This window comes from Delphinus delphis, chromosome X (genome assembly GCF_949987515.2).
Source record: "Delphinus delphis chromosome X, mDelDel1.2, whole genome shotgun sequence".
NCBI lineage: Eukaryota > Metazoa > Chordata > Mammalia > Artiodactyla > Delphinidae > Delphinus > Delphinus delphis.
This window is the reverse complement of record NC_082704.1, coordinates 91,187,370-91,204,074: the sequence shown is the minus strand read 5'-3', so window position 1 is coordinate 91,204,074 and position 16,705 is coordinate 91,187,370. Positions and strand designations below refer to the sequence as shown.

Below are 16,705 nucleotides of genomic sequence, written 5' to 3'. Positions count from 1 at the left end.
TTGTTTACTGTATCCCAGCCACAATGGCCTTACTTCTGTACTTTGACCCTACAAAACTCTTTCCTGCCTCTGGGCCTTTGCATTTGCTCTTCCCCATGCTTGGACATTCAGAAAGTTTGTTCTTTCATATAACAAGTCTCAGCCCACATGTTGGCTCCTCAGAGGGGCTTTCCCCTGACTATCTGAAGTAGCTTCCACTTTACTATCATCTCTGCCCCATTCTCCTTTTGTTTTTCATAGTTATTATCACTATATGAAGTTATACTGTTTGTTTTACTTGCTCACTGTCTGCCTCTAGCTCACCTATCCACGTCTCACCTAGAATGGAAGTTCGTTTGTCCTATTCACCACTATCCTTAGTGCCCAGCACAGTGCCTGGCATATAGTAGGCATTTACATATTTGATGAGTAAATGAAAATGTCTTTTAAGTACCTAGCTGGGTGTTCAGAAATTACAAGAACTATTTATTATTTCTGAAAATGTTTACTAATAGCAGTGCACATATTAATTTCTCTCTGATGTCAGAAAAGCAAAATAAACCAAGGCTTTGAAGGTAGGTAAGTTGTGAGAGATGGGGCTGTCTGAGCTTTAATGGTTTTGAAAAAAACCTTAACCTTAAAAAAAGGATTTTATTTGGGTGTATATTAATTTATTTAGCTTACTTCAAATCTGAAAGATCTATTGGTATCAGATGGTCCTACATCATTCTCAGAATTGAGCTGAGGTTACTTATCAGTTTATAGACAGACATGTCTGTCCAAAACATACAGGCTTCTATCTACGGAAAACACACTGCACAGAACAGTCAGTTGAGGTGGGGCTAACCTACCTGCAAACGGGCAAGTTCCTAATCTACTCAGTGTTTTACTGAGAACTTACTATGTGCCCTACACATGACAGATACTATGGAGTAACTAATAATATTCATTAGCTAACATTTATTAGGCATCAAGCATATATCAGGCACTGTGCTAAGCACAGCAGATGTATCATCTACCTAATTCTTTTTTTTTTTTAACATCTTTATTGGGGTATAATTGCTTTACAATGGTGTGTTAGTTTCTGCTTTATAACAAAGTGAATCAGTTATACATATACATATGTTCCCATATGTCTTCCCTCTTGCGTCTCCCTCCCTTCCACCCTCCCTATCATCTACTTAATTCTTATTCCAACTCCATGAGGCTGGCAAACAGCATCTTTACAACTATGACACAAAGTAAACAACAACAAAAAGTTTTAGTGCATCTGGTATTATCTGGCATTGTAATCTTAACCATCTGATATTATACGGCTAAAAGCACATTTGATGAAGATAGCTGTATTTCATAAGGATTAGTAAAAACTTCTTTTGAAAGTGAGGTTTTATTTCTATGGAAGTTTAATTGTTACTTACCATGAAATGAGGTTGTGTTAAAATACGCTTTAGTTCCTTTGCATCGTTATTCTCAGGGTAACATGAAATTTCTTCCAATACCTAAAAAATAAGCAAGATATTCAATAGTATAATGAGGATGCTAGATTTAGAAAATATAGAATTCTTTTAAATTAAAAATTATGAATGGATTTGTATGGCAGGCAAAATAATTATTTTGGGAAAAAATTCATCATTTTATTCAAAGGTTATTAATATATAAAACAGCTACATTTGTGGTAATAAAAAATAAAACAAATTGCTGTAATAGTCTCTGCCTTCATTACCCAACTATAACTCAAAAGGTTATTGAAAAATACAAAACAAAATGACAAGTCTGTAGTACATATTTATTACAGGTATAAGTAACTTAATTAAACTTAATGGGAAAATAATCTCTGCAAATCTTTTTCCAAACTCACCATCAAGATGAATCTGTAATAAAAGTTGGTAACAGCTTTCTTTCATATTAACGAAACTGTCAATTCCTTTCAGAAAGATTAAAATGACAAAGGCTCAAATAAAAACAATTTAAAGAAGAGAAAACACTTGAGTACTTTTCCTTGTAGCCTGAGAGAATCAATGTGATTCTCCACACTCATCTCCTCACATTCACCACATCTCGGCAATGGTTCCTAGAATTAATTGCCAGGGAACCCAAGAGAATAATTTAAAAATAAGACACACAATCAAAAACTTTTCTCTTTTCACTCACATTTTCTTCACGAATTAGTTGTTAACATTTTCTCTATATAGGTTTAAACGGTTGTTTTCAAATGAAATTGTTCTTCAAAAGTTATCCCTTACCACTAGGATGGAGTTTACCCATTTAAAATTTGATTATGTGACATGAGCCCAGGGGAAGGCTTCTGTTCCTTTTCAGAGTAAACATACTACTACAGTTCCAAGTGTACATAGTTGGACTCAGAGTGGTTATACACATTGCTCTCAATCCTAAAAATTGAGCCAATCGAGGATTGCTTCAGCAGGATTGGATGTCAGGGGTACGCAAGTCATGTACCGAGTAGGAATCTCTTGACTTGCCTTTGAGAATCTTAATTCTGGCCAGGAAGGAATGTTTTGAGGTCACTTAGCCTAAGGCTTAGATCTCAGCCAGTGCTACTCAACCACCTCCTCAGAGAAGAACAAACAAACAAACAAAAACTATAAGGTTTCCTTCTTATCTAAATGTACTCCTGTAAAACAACTATACCCCAATTAGAAAAATGTACTCTTAACAAGTGCTGGTTATGCTGTTAATTCATATTGTTTAATGATGATAAGCCAATTCTCCTTTGGTGTATTTTCTGCTTTGAGTTTCTAAACCAGTGAAACAAAAGATGAAACAATATACGCTCTCTGGTCCCCTGCTACTCTCACAGCCTATGATTTTAAACACTGAGGTGTGGTCTCTAATGCAGACAGAACCTCTCCTGACTGCTGCCCTGACCAGGTGGGCAGGCCTAGCGGCTTCCACAACCTTGGACTTGGTTCTCAGTGAATATATATTTTCCAGTACAGGTCTTGTGTTTAAAATCTGATAGGGAAGGAATTATGTCTTTCATATTCTTTCACTTAGTAATTTTACTTTATAAAATATTTTTCTGGGCTTCGCTGGTGGCTCAGTGGTTAAGAATCCATCTGCCAATGCAGGGAACACAGGTTCGAGCCCTGGGCCAGGAAGACACCACATGCCGTGAAGCAACTAAGCTCGTGCGCTACAACTACTGAGCCTGCACTCTAGGGCCTGCGAGCCACAACTACTGAAGCCTGCGAGCCACAACTACTGAAGCCCACAAGCCACAACTACTGAAGCTCATCTGCCTACAGCCCATGCTCCGCAACAAGAGAAGCCACTGCAATGAGAAGCCCGCGCACTGCAACGAAGAGTAGCCCCCGCTCACCGCAACTAGAGAAAGCCCGCACAGCAACGAAGACCCAACACAGCCAAAAATAAATAAATGAATAAATAAATAAATAAATAAAAATAAAATCTCTTTTCAAAGGAAAATATTTATTTGTATAAAGACTTTCATGATATCAAAAAGTGATAAAAAAAACCCACTAGGTATCTAACAGTGGAGGCATTTATAATTCATTATAATTTAGTAACAGCAGAGAAAAATTATGCCATCATGAGAACTTATTTACGAAGACCTAGCAGAAACATGGAAAAATGCTTATTATATTAGGTTAGGTTAAAAGAAAGATATATTTTGATTGTAACACATAAAAATTTATATGTAAATGGATAGTGATTAGAAAAGGATATGCAAAAATGAAAATTACTGTGTTAGGGTGATGGGATTATAGATGACTTTTTACTTTCCAAACTTTCTGCAGTGTGATGTTTCTATAATAAAAAAGTTAAGATTTTGTGAAAGATGTACACTAACCAGTAATTTATAAAAATGACTTCTCTCTGAACTTAGTTGTTATAAACATTCAATTAACTTTCAAAAATTACCACCTTAAAAAAGCAACTCAAACTTTCATAGCATGTCGATTTCCACCAAGAGTGGTAAAATAACTTTTTCTTTTTTTTAAAAAAGAGAAGTAAAATTGTTCAAGTTTACATACCAGAACTAGAAATCTAGGCAATGTTGCTGCCGAGATTTTTTTTTTCTTTTCTGTATGTAAATGCTCAGCGATAAACTTAGAAATACTAAATCTGAGTATAATGGTCTAACTGTGACTTCAGGGAAGCTGCCTCTTACTGTGCAGCAGAAACGTTTTCATACCAAATATGACACCCAAATACATTGACAAAATATATATCGCTTACCTCTTTGGCTCTCTGTACTGCATCACTCGGAGGATTCCTGATTTGCGGTGAAGATTTTGTGTTAATTTTGTCATATAGCTAAAAGCAAAGGAGAAAATCCAATCAACATTCATAATTCTTTGATAAATTCAGAGCTTCATATTTATTATTTCACTAAACAATATTTTCCCCTTAAAGAGGCAGGCTGATGATTTTAGTGGGATCTTCTTGTTGATGTCTTATTCATTCAAATGAAACTTGTTGGGATGAGCGCTATGCGTATCTTTTTAAAAATCATCAATATTTCAGTAATCACAGAATTTTTTCCCTCTGATAGAAGCAACATTTAATAAGATGAATACAGAGTAAAATGAAAGAATGCTTTCTGGCCAAGACACATCTGAAGGAATTTTCACAGCAATCTAAATCTTGGGAGAGGGTAAACCCAACTCCTTCTAGGAAGGAATGCTCTCACGAAAGGTTTATACTTGTTTTACTAGGGCTGTTCATTAATAGTATCAGTGCTGGCATCCTTCAGCAAGAAATCAAGGACATAAACCTTTTTCCTTTTTAATTTGTAAATTCACAGAGTATGGGAAGAAGCTGAAAAGAGTCTACACTTTAAAAACTCCGCAAATCTAAATGATCCAAAATTTAACTTTCTGAAGAAAATTCTTTAGAGAAAAATCTCTGTAGTGTAGAAGTGCAATTAAAGTATTAATTTCTACTTCAGACAAAACATCTCATTCAGCAGTCTGCTTTGAAAAGTGAAAAGTTTAAAATGGTCTTGGCTAGCCAGCCACTTCTATTTCCTAACTTCTCTAAAATAAGTGGGGGGTTTTGGGGGTTGGTTTTGGTTCTGTTCTTTTTTCCTTCCCTACTATGCACAGCAGTGCTAGTGGAGAGGTCACATACCATAATATTCTTCAGATTACAGTTACACTTGTTTATACTGATGCAGAATAAAGCTTTATGACTTGTAAATGTTTGGGCCACACCATACATAAAAATTCCTAGTGATTAATAGGCAGACAAATAAATAAATAAAGCCTAATGATAGCAATGTGAAGATAGAGCAGTGACCATTTTAAAATGGCGGCATTAAGAAAGTACTACTAAATTAGAGGTTAAATAGTATAAGTAGGCTAGTAAAATTCGCTCTATTTAAAATATTATATTAACACTTAGGGAACTAGTGATATGTGGCTTGTTTATAAAAGTTTGCTCGAATCCCTGTAGAATACACATGGGCAGTCTCCATCCTCTGAATGACTTCCATCTCTAAAGATTGTAAATTTTGACATTTGGAACCACCGAATATATTTTTCCATAGAAATAATGGTATATGCAGTGTAGGTTCCCAGACTAGTCTATAGAGATAAATGAAATACTGTACACATGCAATAAAAAGTAGGAGGGGGAAAAACCCAACCCCCCAAAAGTAAGGAATCATAAGTTAAAAAAACACAATTAAAATACCTAACACTTAAAAAATAGATATAGCCATCACCTGACATGTCATAATATTAATAATCAAACAAAATAAAAAACCTACATGGATAATTAAAAAGATTTTTAAAACTCTGAAATGCTGTTTGGGAAAAAGAAAGCAAATTTAATTTGAGGCTTTACAAGTTGACGGCACTATCATTTATAATGTCTTTATAATGCCTAATTTCACCACAAAAAGTTTTGCCTTTTTCTTGAACAAGGACTATTACTAATGCTACTTTCAAAATTTTCAACCATGATTAGGATTAGCTTCTATTTAAACATTTAATAAATGCACATTAGTTTTAACTCACAAAGCAACAAAAATTCCAAGCTCCCAGAATTGCTCTCACTCTATTACTAGAGACCTTTTATTTTTGGCTTGGTCTTATGATGCCAAGTACGGTTCCCTAGGTCTTATATCAGTGTGGTTTCTTGAGGACTTGTAGCAGAATCAGCTGGAGTAGTTACTTAAATGTACAGATTTCTGGGCCCCACTGCAGATCTACTGAATCAGAATTTGAAATGGGGATCCAGAAATCTGTGCTTTAATAAACTCCTTAGATATTTGTAAATCTTATGCCCAGTACCAACTTTTGAGAATAGTTGTAGTAGTACAAATACTAACAACAATGATAATTGTTACTTTTATTGAGCACTTAGTGGATGCTAGTTACTAGTCAGAGTTCTTAATATATATTCCCTCATTTAACCTCAGACAACCTTGTAATGTTGATATCCCTACTACTCCCACTTTACAGATGAGGAAACTAAGGCAGGGAGTAGCAAAGTGAGAACTAACGTTCTAGCTTTACAACAACTTCACAGGTGGCATGCAGATAAGGCCCTGATCCAAGGAAAGTGCTCAGACCAAATTTCCCTCTGCTCCTTTGGTTTTGCCCGATCCAACTAATCACACATTCACCCAAAGTTCACTGGAACTAGTGGTGGGATGAGGGGGAGGTGAGATGCTTAATATGAAAGGCAGATACAGTAGGAAGGAATTAAATGAAGGGACCTTCTACTTGAGGTGGGGACACTGGGCTCTGCCCCTCCAACTCCTAGGAAAGTGCAGGACTGGAGCGGTCAAGGCAGGCATTGGATGGAGTGGATGGTGTCCATGTGGTTAAGAATAGATGGTGAATTTCAACTGCCTGCTCATTAACCAAAAGAGTAATTAAGAACTGAGGCAGGAAGGGACAGGGAAGGGGCTTACTTTCACCATCAGTGGGAAGAAGTGACCCCTTGTTGACCCATATATCCATCTAATATTTACTGAGGTCCTACCATGTACTAGGCAGTGGGTTCTATTCACTGGGGTTATGGAGAGGAAAAAGATGATAGTTGCTATGCTCAAAGAAGTCACAAATTCCAAAGACATGTATAACCAAAGGCCCAGGAACATATGCCAGCTTGATCCCCGAGGACCTGAGAGTACTTTGGTCCCCAGCAATATCAACTAGGAAATATCTCAGTGAGCAGTCCCAAGTTGGGGACTATCTGGATGTGTATGCATGACATGCCAACCTTCATTCCCCTGCCCCCTATTTCTGTGACTCTATCTTTGCCTTAGGGATTCAAAATATTTTAGGGATACCCATAACAAATACAAACTGTTTGAGAGATATGGCAAAGTATGTAAATAAAAAGTCATCAACAGAGGAAATTTTGAATGCAATGTAACGTTTAATTGTTTTAAAACAGTCGTCAGGAGTATGCAGCTTTTCAACTTCTCATTCTTATGGGTCATCTTCATATTCTATGCTGCCTAGGAGATGCTATTCAGGACTCAAAGTTCAAATTCAGGTGGAGTTTTCCCAAGGTCTGGAGGCAAGTGAGAGGTGGTTGAGTTTTGAGAACAAAGGAAGGCTGCAGTTTCTCCTCCTTTACCACCGTTTATTGCCCGTCCCCCTTCTATCATATACAAAGAATTATTAGAATGATGTGACTTTGGGACTTGGCCTGCTGTCTTGGACTTTCAGCTAAAGCCCAGAGCTAAGGCCAATAGGAAGTAAGTGGTCTGCTAGGAAGCTGCCAGACCATCCTTCCAGGGCTTGCTGAAAGGTAGCTAAAATGGTCCTTCCATGCTCGCCCTAGCACCCCATTCTGCCTATAGTGACAGATGCTTGGAATCTGTAGAAGCTAAAGGACTGAGGCAAGGAAGCATTTGATTTTCCCTTCTCCTTCCTGTTGGGGAGGAAAGGAAAGGGAGTTGCTTCTTCCCTCATGCAAAGTGAAGGATGGTAGATGCTCCAAAAGACCCATGTACACAAAGCAGAGGTGCCAGCAAGGAGAGCTCACACTGTCTCATGCTCTGCAGGGATGCTTGCTGAGTTGCAGCAATTTACAAGGTCCATCTTGGTGCACCCAGAAGAGCGCTGTGTGAGAGTCTTCGGAGTGGCTTGACATGTGGCGTTTGGGGTCTCAAGTGAAAAGAGCCTCTTTCCTGGTTGATGGCAGGGTGGGAGGCCAACAGCAGGGCAGCCCACACTTGGAGTGTATTTTATGGCAAGACTGTGTGTTTCCCATGAGTCAAGGAGCTGCCTCAGAATGTAACCTGGCTGGAGCCATCTTGGCGGAACCCTGACCAAGAGGGTTGTCTGCACAGAGCAAGGGGACCCAGGAGTGGCCGTGGGGTCACAGCTGAAGGCAGGAGCTGAGAGTGCTGCTGAGGCCAGCTGCAGAGTACATGATGATGCAGGAGCGACCCAGGACAGAGACAACATCTGGATACCTGCCACACCCCGGGCATTAACAGCACTGGGCACTGGCTGCCTGAGGGACACGAGTACAGAACATGCTGTTTAAGTGGTTCTTTCTCTTTTCCATGATCAGACTCTTGAGTCCTTTGACATTCAGTAACGGCACGTAGCATGAGGCTGAGTACATAGTAGATGTTTAATAAATGTTTCTTAAAAAAAAATGAGTATTTAAATGGTGCACAGGAACTGTAAATAGATATATTTTTTAAAAATCAGAGTAATATAAAAATAAACAGAGTAGGAATACTTATTTTACCTTGTTTCTTTAGGAACCAGGTTTCACAGTATCTTCTGTCCTGCTTGCACAGTTAAAAACTTTCCCTCAAAATTAATAAATACAGTTTGACCACATTTAATTCTTTTTTCCCCTATGTTTCAAGTCTGACTTCAAAAAATTTTCAAGGTAAAAGAGATCTTAGATATCAACATGATTCAATTCCTCCACTTTAAGAAGGAGAGAGCTGATGACCAGTGACATGAAGGGATGCACTCGGGGTCCTGCAGCCAGAGTAGGAGGGACTAGACTGGCTTCCTGATACGTGCCGTCCTTTCTCTCATACCAGAGTACCTTGGCTTGTATTAGAATTCAGTAACATGGTCTCATGCCAGGGATACACCTTCAGCAAATATTCGGGAAAAGAACTGTAGAAAATGCCATTTATAGGCTGTAGGGAAAAAAACTAACTAAATGTGATTTAAAAAAAAATAAATGAATTTATTTATTTTTGGCTGCGTTGGGCCTCCATTGCTGTGCATGGGCTTTTCTCTAGTTGTGGCGAGCAGGGGCTACTCCGTTGCGGTGTGCGGGCTTCTCACTGCAGTGGCTTCTCTGGTTGCGGAGCATGGGCTCTAGGCACGCGGGCTGCAGTAGCTGTGGCTCGTGGGCTCAGTGATTGTGGCTCGTGGGCTCTAGAGTGCAGGCTCAGTAGTTGTGGCACGTGGGCTTAGTTGCTCCGTGGCATGTGGGATCTTCCCGGACCAGGGCTCGAACCCGTGTCCCCTGCATTGGCAGGCAGATTCTAAACCACTGTGCCACCAGGGAAGTCCTTAAATGTGATTTGAAAGACATTAGGCAATCAACTACAAGCCTTGCCCTATTAAAGAATGTTAGAATCCTAATCCTTGCCTGGCTAGATGATAAACATTTCAGGCTTTGTGGGCCATATGGACTCTGTCACAGCCACTCAACCTTGCTATGTATGTGAAGGCAGCCATTAATAGGCCATAAATGAATGGGCATGGCTGGGTTCCAATAAAACTTTATTTACAAAAGCAAGTAGCTGGCTGGATTTGACCTGACAGCTGTAGTTGCCAACACTTGCTCTAGAAGCTCAAATTCAAGGCGAACTGAAATGACAAAATATATTTCCGCTTGTTGTTTGCTTTCCTGCCATCTGAAGATTTCAAGTGTATTTGTAAAGCTGAGGTGTAGAGGGTGAGGTAGAGGGAGGGAAGACTGTTAATAAATCATTCCTGGAGAGAAAACAAGAATGACTGTATTACTGTTTGTTTTCTCTTTCTAATGAAATTATAGTTACCCAAGTTCAGCACTTTTTATTAAAACACACACACACACACAGAGCCCAAGGCAAAACGAGGAAATGTGAACAGCTGCAAGGGGAACAGACTCTTTCACGCTGTCTCACTCACAGACAGGCCTGCTCACTGCCAGTCTCTGGCGCTGGGTCAGATATGACTCCACACGGCTACATGGACATGCTTAATCTTTCTGTCTTAAGGAGTAGAAAAGCACAGTTCTGTTAAAAGGCCACATTCTATATTTGGGATGGGTTGTTTTAAATAAAGCAGAATAAAGTTGGTGGTAATATTAAACTGAACTCTCCTGAGGTTGTACTTTTAAACATAAGTTAACAAGTTAATGTCATTTTTTATTGACATTCAAAACACTAAATCAAGTTTCTTTTTTTTTTTTTTACCATACTCCATCGTACCTCACCTTCTTCTGATTTTTATCCTCAAATAGAAATCTTTGTTTTGCTCATAGTTTATATGCAGCACTTAGCAATATCAACATTTAAAACGGAGTAGTTGGTGGAGAACCTATAAAATTACTATCACTGGGTTATGTGTCCCACTAACTTCCTAGCACAGAGAAAACCAAATCTAAGGACCAGAATGTACTTAGTTGAGAAAGATTATAACTTTTGCAACTAGGCTACAGACATGAGCCAAATAATGAATGGGTTTGTACAGTTGCTGGGAACACAGAAGTATATTAACAACCATCATCTTACCACCTAAATCAAAGATACCAAAGAAGCTCCCTGCTGGAAAAGAATTAAAGTTTTCAAGAGTCAAATATTTAGCTGCGGGCTTCCATTGGTGGCGCAGAGTCCGCCTGCCGATGCAGGGGACGCGGGTTCGTGCCCCGGTCCAGGAAGATCCCACGTGCCGCGGGGCGGCTGGGCCCGTGAGCCATGGCCGCTGGGCCTGCACGTCCGGAGCCTGTGCTCCGCAATGGGAGAGACCACAACGGTGAGAGGCCCGCGTACCGCAAAAAAAAAAAATATATATATGTATTTACTGCTAGAGAGACTGTTTAAACTCTATCTAAAATAAGTTGATGGATTCTGGGAGTTTTGTGACATTTGTAATGTTAGGTGCTCATTACATAAAAATTTAGCTGCAAAGTATGTAATGAAATGTGTCTGTGATCCTAGTAAAAGATAATAACAGTGTTCACAAGTTTATATTGCACAACAATAATGGGAATTGAAATGACTTGCTCTGGAAACATAGACTATCGTATTAAGAATTTCCTTACAGTTGCTGTGAAGAAGCTGGGTGATTAGGAACAAAGTTCCAGTATCACATCTTTTCAGTGAACCCAGCAGATCAGCTATTGATGTCCAACAGTATTTTAAAAAATACATTTGAAATCTGGAAAAATGTTAGGGAAAGGTGATTTAATACTAAAATATAAGGAACTAATATTCAACTACTGCACTGGAGCCAGTTTTCTGAAGCCACAGATCAGAGAAAATCTTTTGAGATCTAAAAATCTATCTTTCCTGCTCAAGCTTATATATAAACTTACTGTCTTTAGGGTAAAAATATAGAAATGCCCTTTCAACAATCTTTAGTGTCATTAAACATGACATAGTCACAAAATGAAAAGACAACCTACTGAATGGGATAAAATATTTGCAAATGATATGACTGATAAGGGGCTAATATCCAACATTTATAAATAGCTCACACAATTCAACAGCAAAAGCAAGCAAACAAACAAACAAAAACACAACTCAATTAAAAAATGGGCAGAAGAACTGAATAGACATTTCATTTTTCCAAAGAGGGAATGCAGACGACCAACGGCACACGAAAAGATACTCAGAATCACTAATCATCAGGGAAATGCAAATAAGAACCACAATGAGGTATCACCTCACACCTGTCAGAATGGCTGTCATCAAAAAGATAAGAAATAACAAGTGTTGGCGAGGATGTGGAGAAAAGGGAACCCTCATATACCGTTGGCGGGGATGTAAATTGGTGCAGCCACTGTGGAAAACAGTATGGAGGTTTCTCAAAAAACTAAAAATAACAACTACCATATGACATGACCCAACAATTCCATTGCTGGGTATATATCTAAAAGAAACAAAAACACTCATTGGAAAAGCTACATGCACCCCAATATTCATAGCAGCAACATGGATGGAAATGGAGGGCATTATGCTAAGTGAAATAAGTCAGAGAAAGACAAATACCGTATGATATCACTTATAGGTGGAATCTAAAAAATAAAACAGGGGCTTCCCAGGTGGTGCAGTGGTTATGAATCCACCTGCAAATGCAGGGGACACGGGTTCAAGCCCTGGTCTGGGAAGATCCCACATGATGCGGAGCAACTAAGCCCGTGTGCCACAACTACTGAGCCTGCGCTCTAGAGCCCGTGCTCCGCAACGAGAGAAGCCACAGCAGTGAGAAGTCCACGCACCGCAATGAAAAGTAGACCCCACTCGCCGCAACTAGAGAAAGCCCGCAGGCAGCAACAAAGACCCGACGCAGCCAAACATAAATAAATAAATAAATAAAAATAAAATAAAAAGTAAAACAAACTAGTGAATATAACAAAAAAGAAATAGACACACAGAGATAGAGGAGAAACTGGTGATTACCAGTGGGGAGAGGGAAGGGGGAGAGGGGCAATATAGGGGAAGATGATTAAGAGGTACAAATAAGCTATAAGGACATATTGTACAACACAGGGAATATAGGCAGTACTTTATAATAACTATGGAGTATAACCTTTAAGAATTGTGAATCACTAATTGTATACCTATAACATATAATATTATATGGCAACTATACTTCAATTAAAAAAAATGACATACTCCAAACTTGGAAAAGAGCAGTATATTTAACAGTGGTTTAAAGACTGTGTGATGGGAAACATTAAGTGTGAAAAAAACACACTACAAAATTTAAAATGGCATTTTTAAATATTTAAGGAACTATAATTAAACTTTGAGAAGAACTTATATAACCTGTCCAATCTTACAAATCTAAGAACTATTATGCACCATTAGGATATTATGATTTAGAAAAAGAAATTAAATCACCTAGGGCATCATTCTCTTACAGGATAAAAAATGCCTATTCTATCAGCGCTAAAAATTGTTTTGCCTAAAAATTTATATTCTGTAAAATTTCTAAAAATCAATTCAATTAAAATAATTGAAGAAAGCACTCAAACATTAGTCACGCAGATGACTCTCCATCTGAATGGAGATAATGTACTCCATTCATTTGAAGAGTGTACTTTCATTATTTGTACATTATCCTTTACAATTTGTACTATGTGCTAACTTTCCCTCTAAAAGTTCAGAAAACATGGAAATAGCTAAATTTTATAAATCTTAAATTTGTTTCTCACCTAAAAAAGAAGTATATCAAATTCACAAATCTAGTGATGATAATAAAGTAGCAGGAGTCTCAACTTGGAATTTAGATTTTTCCTAGAGAAAGGTTCAGGGCTGCTACCAATACTATGGCCCAGTTCATACTGGGTAACGCGAGTTAGAAATGGATATCCGATGGACTGTATACTGTAGTTAGTGGCCAATAAGAATGTTTCTGGAAGCCGTTCGGTTAGACGTCCCAGGAAAGCGTTAACCTAAGAGTATAGCAGTGAAATGCTAGCTTAGATCAAGTTTTAGAAAATCATGATGGGGTATATATCCTTTCAAGTCTTAAGAAGGGGCTCAGCTGGCCTAGTAATATACTACTCTACCTAAATCCATTACGAAAGTTTTCTTCTGACGGCAAATAGGAAATTAAAAATCAGTATATCTGGGCCATTTTAAGATTTCCTGAAAGGGTTGCAAAATATGTTGGATCTTGACAGCAAAAGTAACCCTAAGGAGGCCCTTGTTTGGTTTAGGTTTTACTTCTCTGTGTACAGAGCTGCTTTTGTTTCAATCCCATTAGAACATAGCTCTTACAGGGATTTATTTTTGAATCCAAGAAATTAAGACCTGCTTGACCTCCCAGTTCAATCTAAGAAGACTGTCGGTGGCCTAACAACATAGGCCACTGTGCTGGATTTCTGGTCAGTTGGCAGCTCTTTCTGAGAAACTTAAACACTGGCCTCAGATGACCTGGCTTGACTGTTCTCTAGGCCTTTTTCAGTTGGCAAATAACTCTAAAATGAAGCCTTGTAAGAAACAAATCATAATGCCTATTCTTGAGCAAGCAAAAGAAAGCATGAGGAAAAACAACCAGTTAGATGATACAGGCAGGCTTTATTTTGCTTTAAATTAAATCTTATGAAATAGGGCACATTTGAATACTAGATCTAAGAGTTTTCCCAAGTGTGAGAAATTTCATTGTGATATAAATTTCTTTTCCATTTAAAAAAAACCACTAAAAATTCTAAAAAGTGTTAAAACCTCATTTCCTAAGGTGATCTTCTGAAGCATCTACATTAATAGTTAAATAATATTTACAGTAAGTGAATATCCTATTATTAATTTGCCACTTTAAAAGAAAACATTTACATTAGGTGTGTCAATATGATATGCAGTTACTGAGGCAATTCAATAAGTTTTGACTTAGGGTATGAATTATTTTGTATTAACAAACAGCAAGCATTTGTACAAGTAGCTGTAGCAAAGCTACAAGCATCTGTACAAGTCGCAAAAATGAATTTCTGTTGTGGAAAGTTAAAAGAGAACAAAAGACAGTTTGGCAGAAGTGGTTTTATGAAATAATGTTTGAAGGACCACAAAGAGAAGAAAGCAACTATGTTCTTGGATGTGAATGCTGCAAGCCAACCCCATCGAACATTCTTCAACTGAGCATATCACATTCCTTTCTGGGGGGAACCCCCCCTTTCCTTGAGAATAGCATGAAGAAGAATCAGAGCTTGCTGCACTTGGAAGGCTTTTCGAACATTCCTCTGCCTTCCGGTAAAGTTGACTATGGTGCTATAAAAAGAGAAGGGCACTCAGTGGGAAACACTGGTACTGGGAACAAGCTGATTCTTGGTATTTTAGAGGAAACTCCAATCACTGTTTTAAGAAGTAATTCACCTGAACAAATAAGGGAATGAGAGGGACTGCTGTAGTTAATAATAGTTTCAGTGAAAATCACACATTCCTTTCACAAAGATGTGTATCATAGGAGACCAGATAGAGCAACTGCCTGGGGATGAAACTAAGGCTGAATTCCCTACTACTGGATAGTTTTATTTGGAGAATTTGGCTTTTCCTAGTATATAACTGTCTACCATAAAACACTGATATTGGATGAATGGATAAACAAAATGTGGTACATAAATAAGATGGATTATTTTTCAGTCTTTAAAAGGAAGGAAATCCTGATACATACTACAACATGGATGAACCTCTGAGGACATTATGTTAGGTGAAATAAGCTAGTCACAAAAGAACAAATAAGGTATGATCCCACTTATACGAGGAACCTACAGTTGTCAAATTCCTTGAGACAGAAAGTAGAATGGTGGCTGCCAGGGGCTAAGGAGAGGAGGAAATGGTGAGTTGCTGTTTAGTGGGTGCAGTTTCAGTTGGGGAAGCTGAAAAAAGTTCTGGAGATGGATAGTGGTGATGGTAGCGCAACAACGTGAATGTACTTAATTCCACCAAATGGTACACTTAAAAATGCTTAAAGTGGTATATTTTATGTTATGTATACTTTACCACAGTAAAGAGACCAAAAAAGTGGAAATTATGTCACATAAAATCTGCCACGAAGGTGTGAATTTGGGGAAATGACTATGCATTTGAATATAGAAGAAATGAACTAAAAGAATAAACTAAAACATGTTGCTTTGCGAAGATGCCCCCTCCCTTACTGAAAAATACGTACAATTATGTAATTCATAATGTTTTTTTTTAAAAAAAAGACAATTTGGACTTCTTTCACAAGTCACAACCACACATTGGTTAATAAAACAGTTCTTGGGAGAGAAAAACAAATTTAGCATTTTAAAGTCAATGAACTTTAAAATGCTATATTTTAAAGGTAAATTCTTAGCAATAAAGCTAAATGTTGAGATGGGGAAATCAGTGTAATGATGCTGTGAAATCTACTGGGATGATCCCTTCAGTGGGCTTTGGGCACTGCAGAGAGTAGGCAGCTGGGCTTTGCCAGATTGGTGTTAGGACACGGGGACAATGCCAGGAGACACTGGAAACTGCTGTCATAGTGTCATACAAATGATATTTTGGGATGATCCACAGTATACTATAACCCATAGCACACGGAAGGAACTTCCAACAGTGCTTTACCTTAAAATAATGCAAAAAGGGTAAAGTAAATTTTTTAAAATAAAAATACATTACTTCTCATTTTTTAACTTTTTTTTTTTTTTTTCCCCGATACGCGGGCCTCTCACTGTTGTGGCCTCTCCCATTGCGGAGCACAGGCTCCGGACGCGCAGGCTCAGCGGCCATGGCTCATGGGCCTAGCTGCTCCGCGGCATGTGGGATCTTCCCGGACCGGGGCACGAACCCATGTCCCCTGCATCGGCAGGCAGACTCTCAACCACTGTGCCACCAGGGAAGCCCTCATTTTTTAACTTTTAAAAGCTTTACTGAGTATCATTTATAAACTGTACAGTCTGCACATTGTAAGTGTACAATTTGATGACTTTCAGTAAATTCATAACAGCTGTACAACCATCTCCTCAGTCCAGTTTTAGAATATTTTCTTCATCCTCAAGCGTTCTCTTGTGTTGTATCTTAGAACGCTTTGCTTAACCCAAGGTAATGAAGATTTACTCC

At 38.3% G+C, this 16,705-nt stretch overlaps 1 protein-coding gene across 10 annotated transcripts in view; it reads right to left on the bottom strand.

Annotated features, from left to right (window-relative positions):
• Window positions 1–16,705, bottom strand: part of CASK (calcium/calmodulin dependent serine protein kinase) — a 387,139-nt gene that overhangs the window by 64,452 nt on the left and 305,982 nt on the right. For all 10 annotated transcript variants that reach the window (XM_060002631.1, XM_060002636.1, XM_060002633.1 and 7 more), the window contains exons 12-13: window positions 4,201–4,278; window positions 1,398–1,478 (exon numbers count right to left, since the gene is read on the bottom strand). In XM_060002631.1, the coding sequence (XP_059858614.1) occupies window positions 1,398–1,478; window positions 4,201–4,278 (159 nt within the window). The remainder of the gene's footprint in view (window positions 1–1,397; window positions 1,479–4,200; window positions 4,279–16,705) is intronic.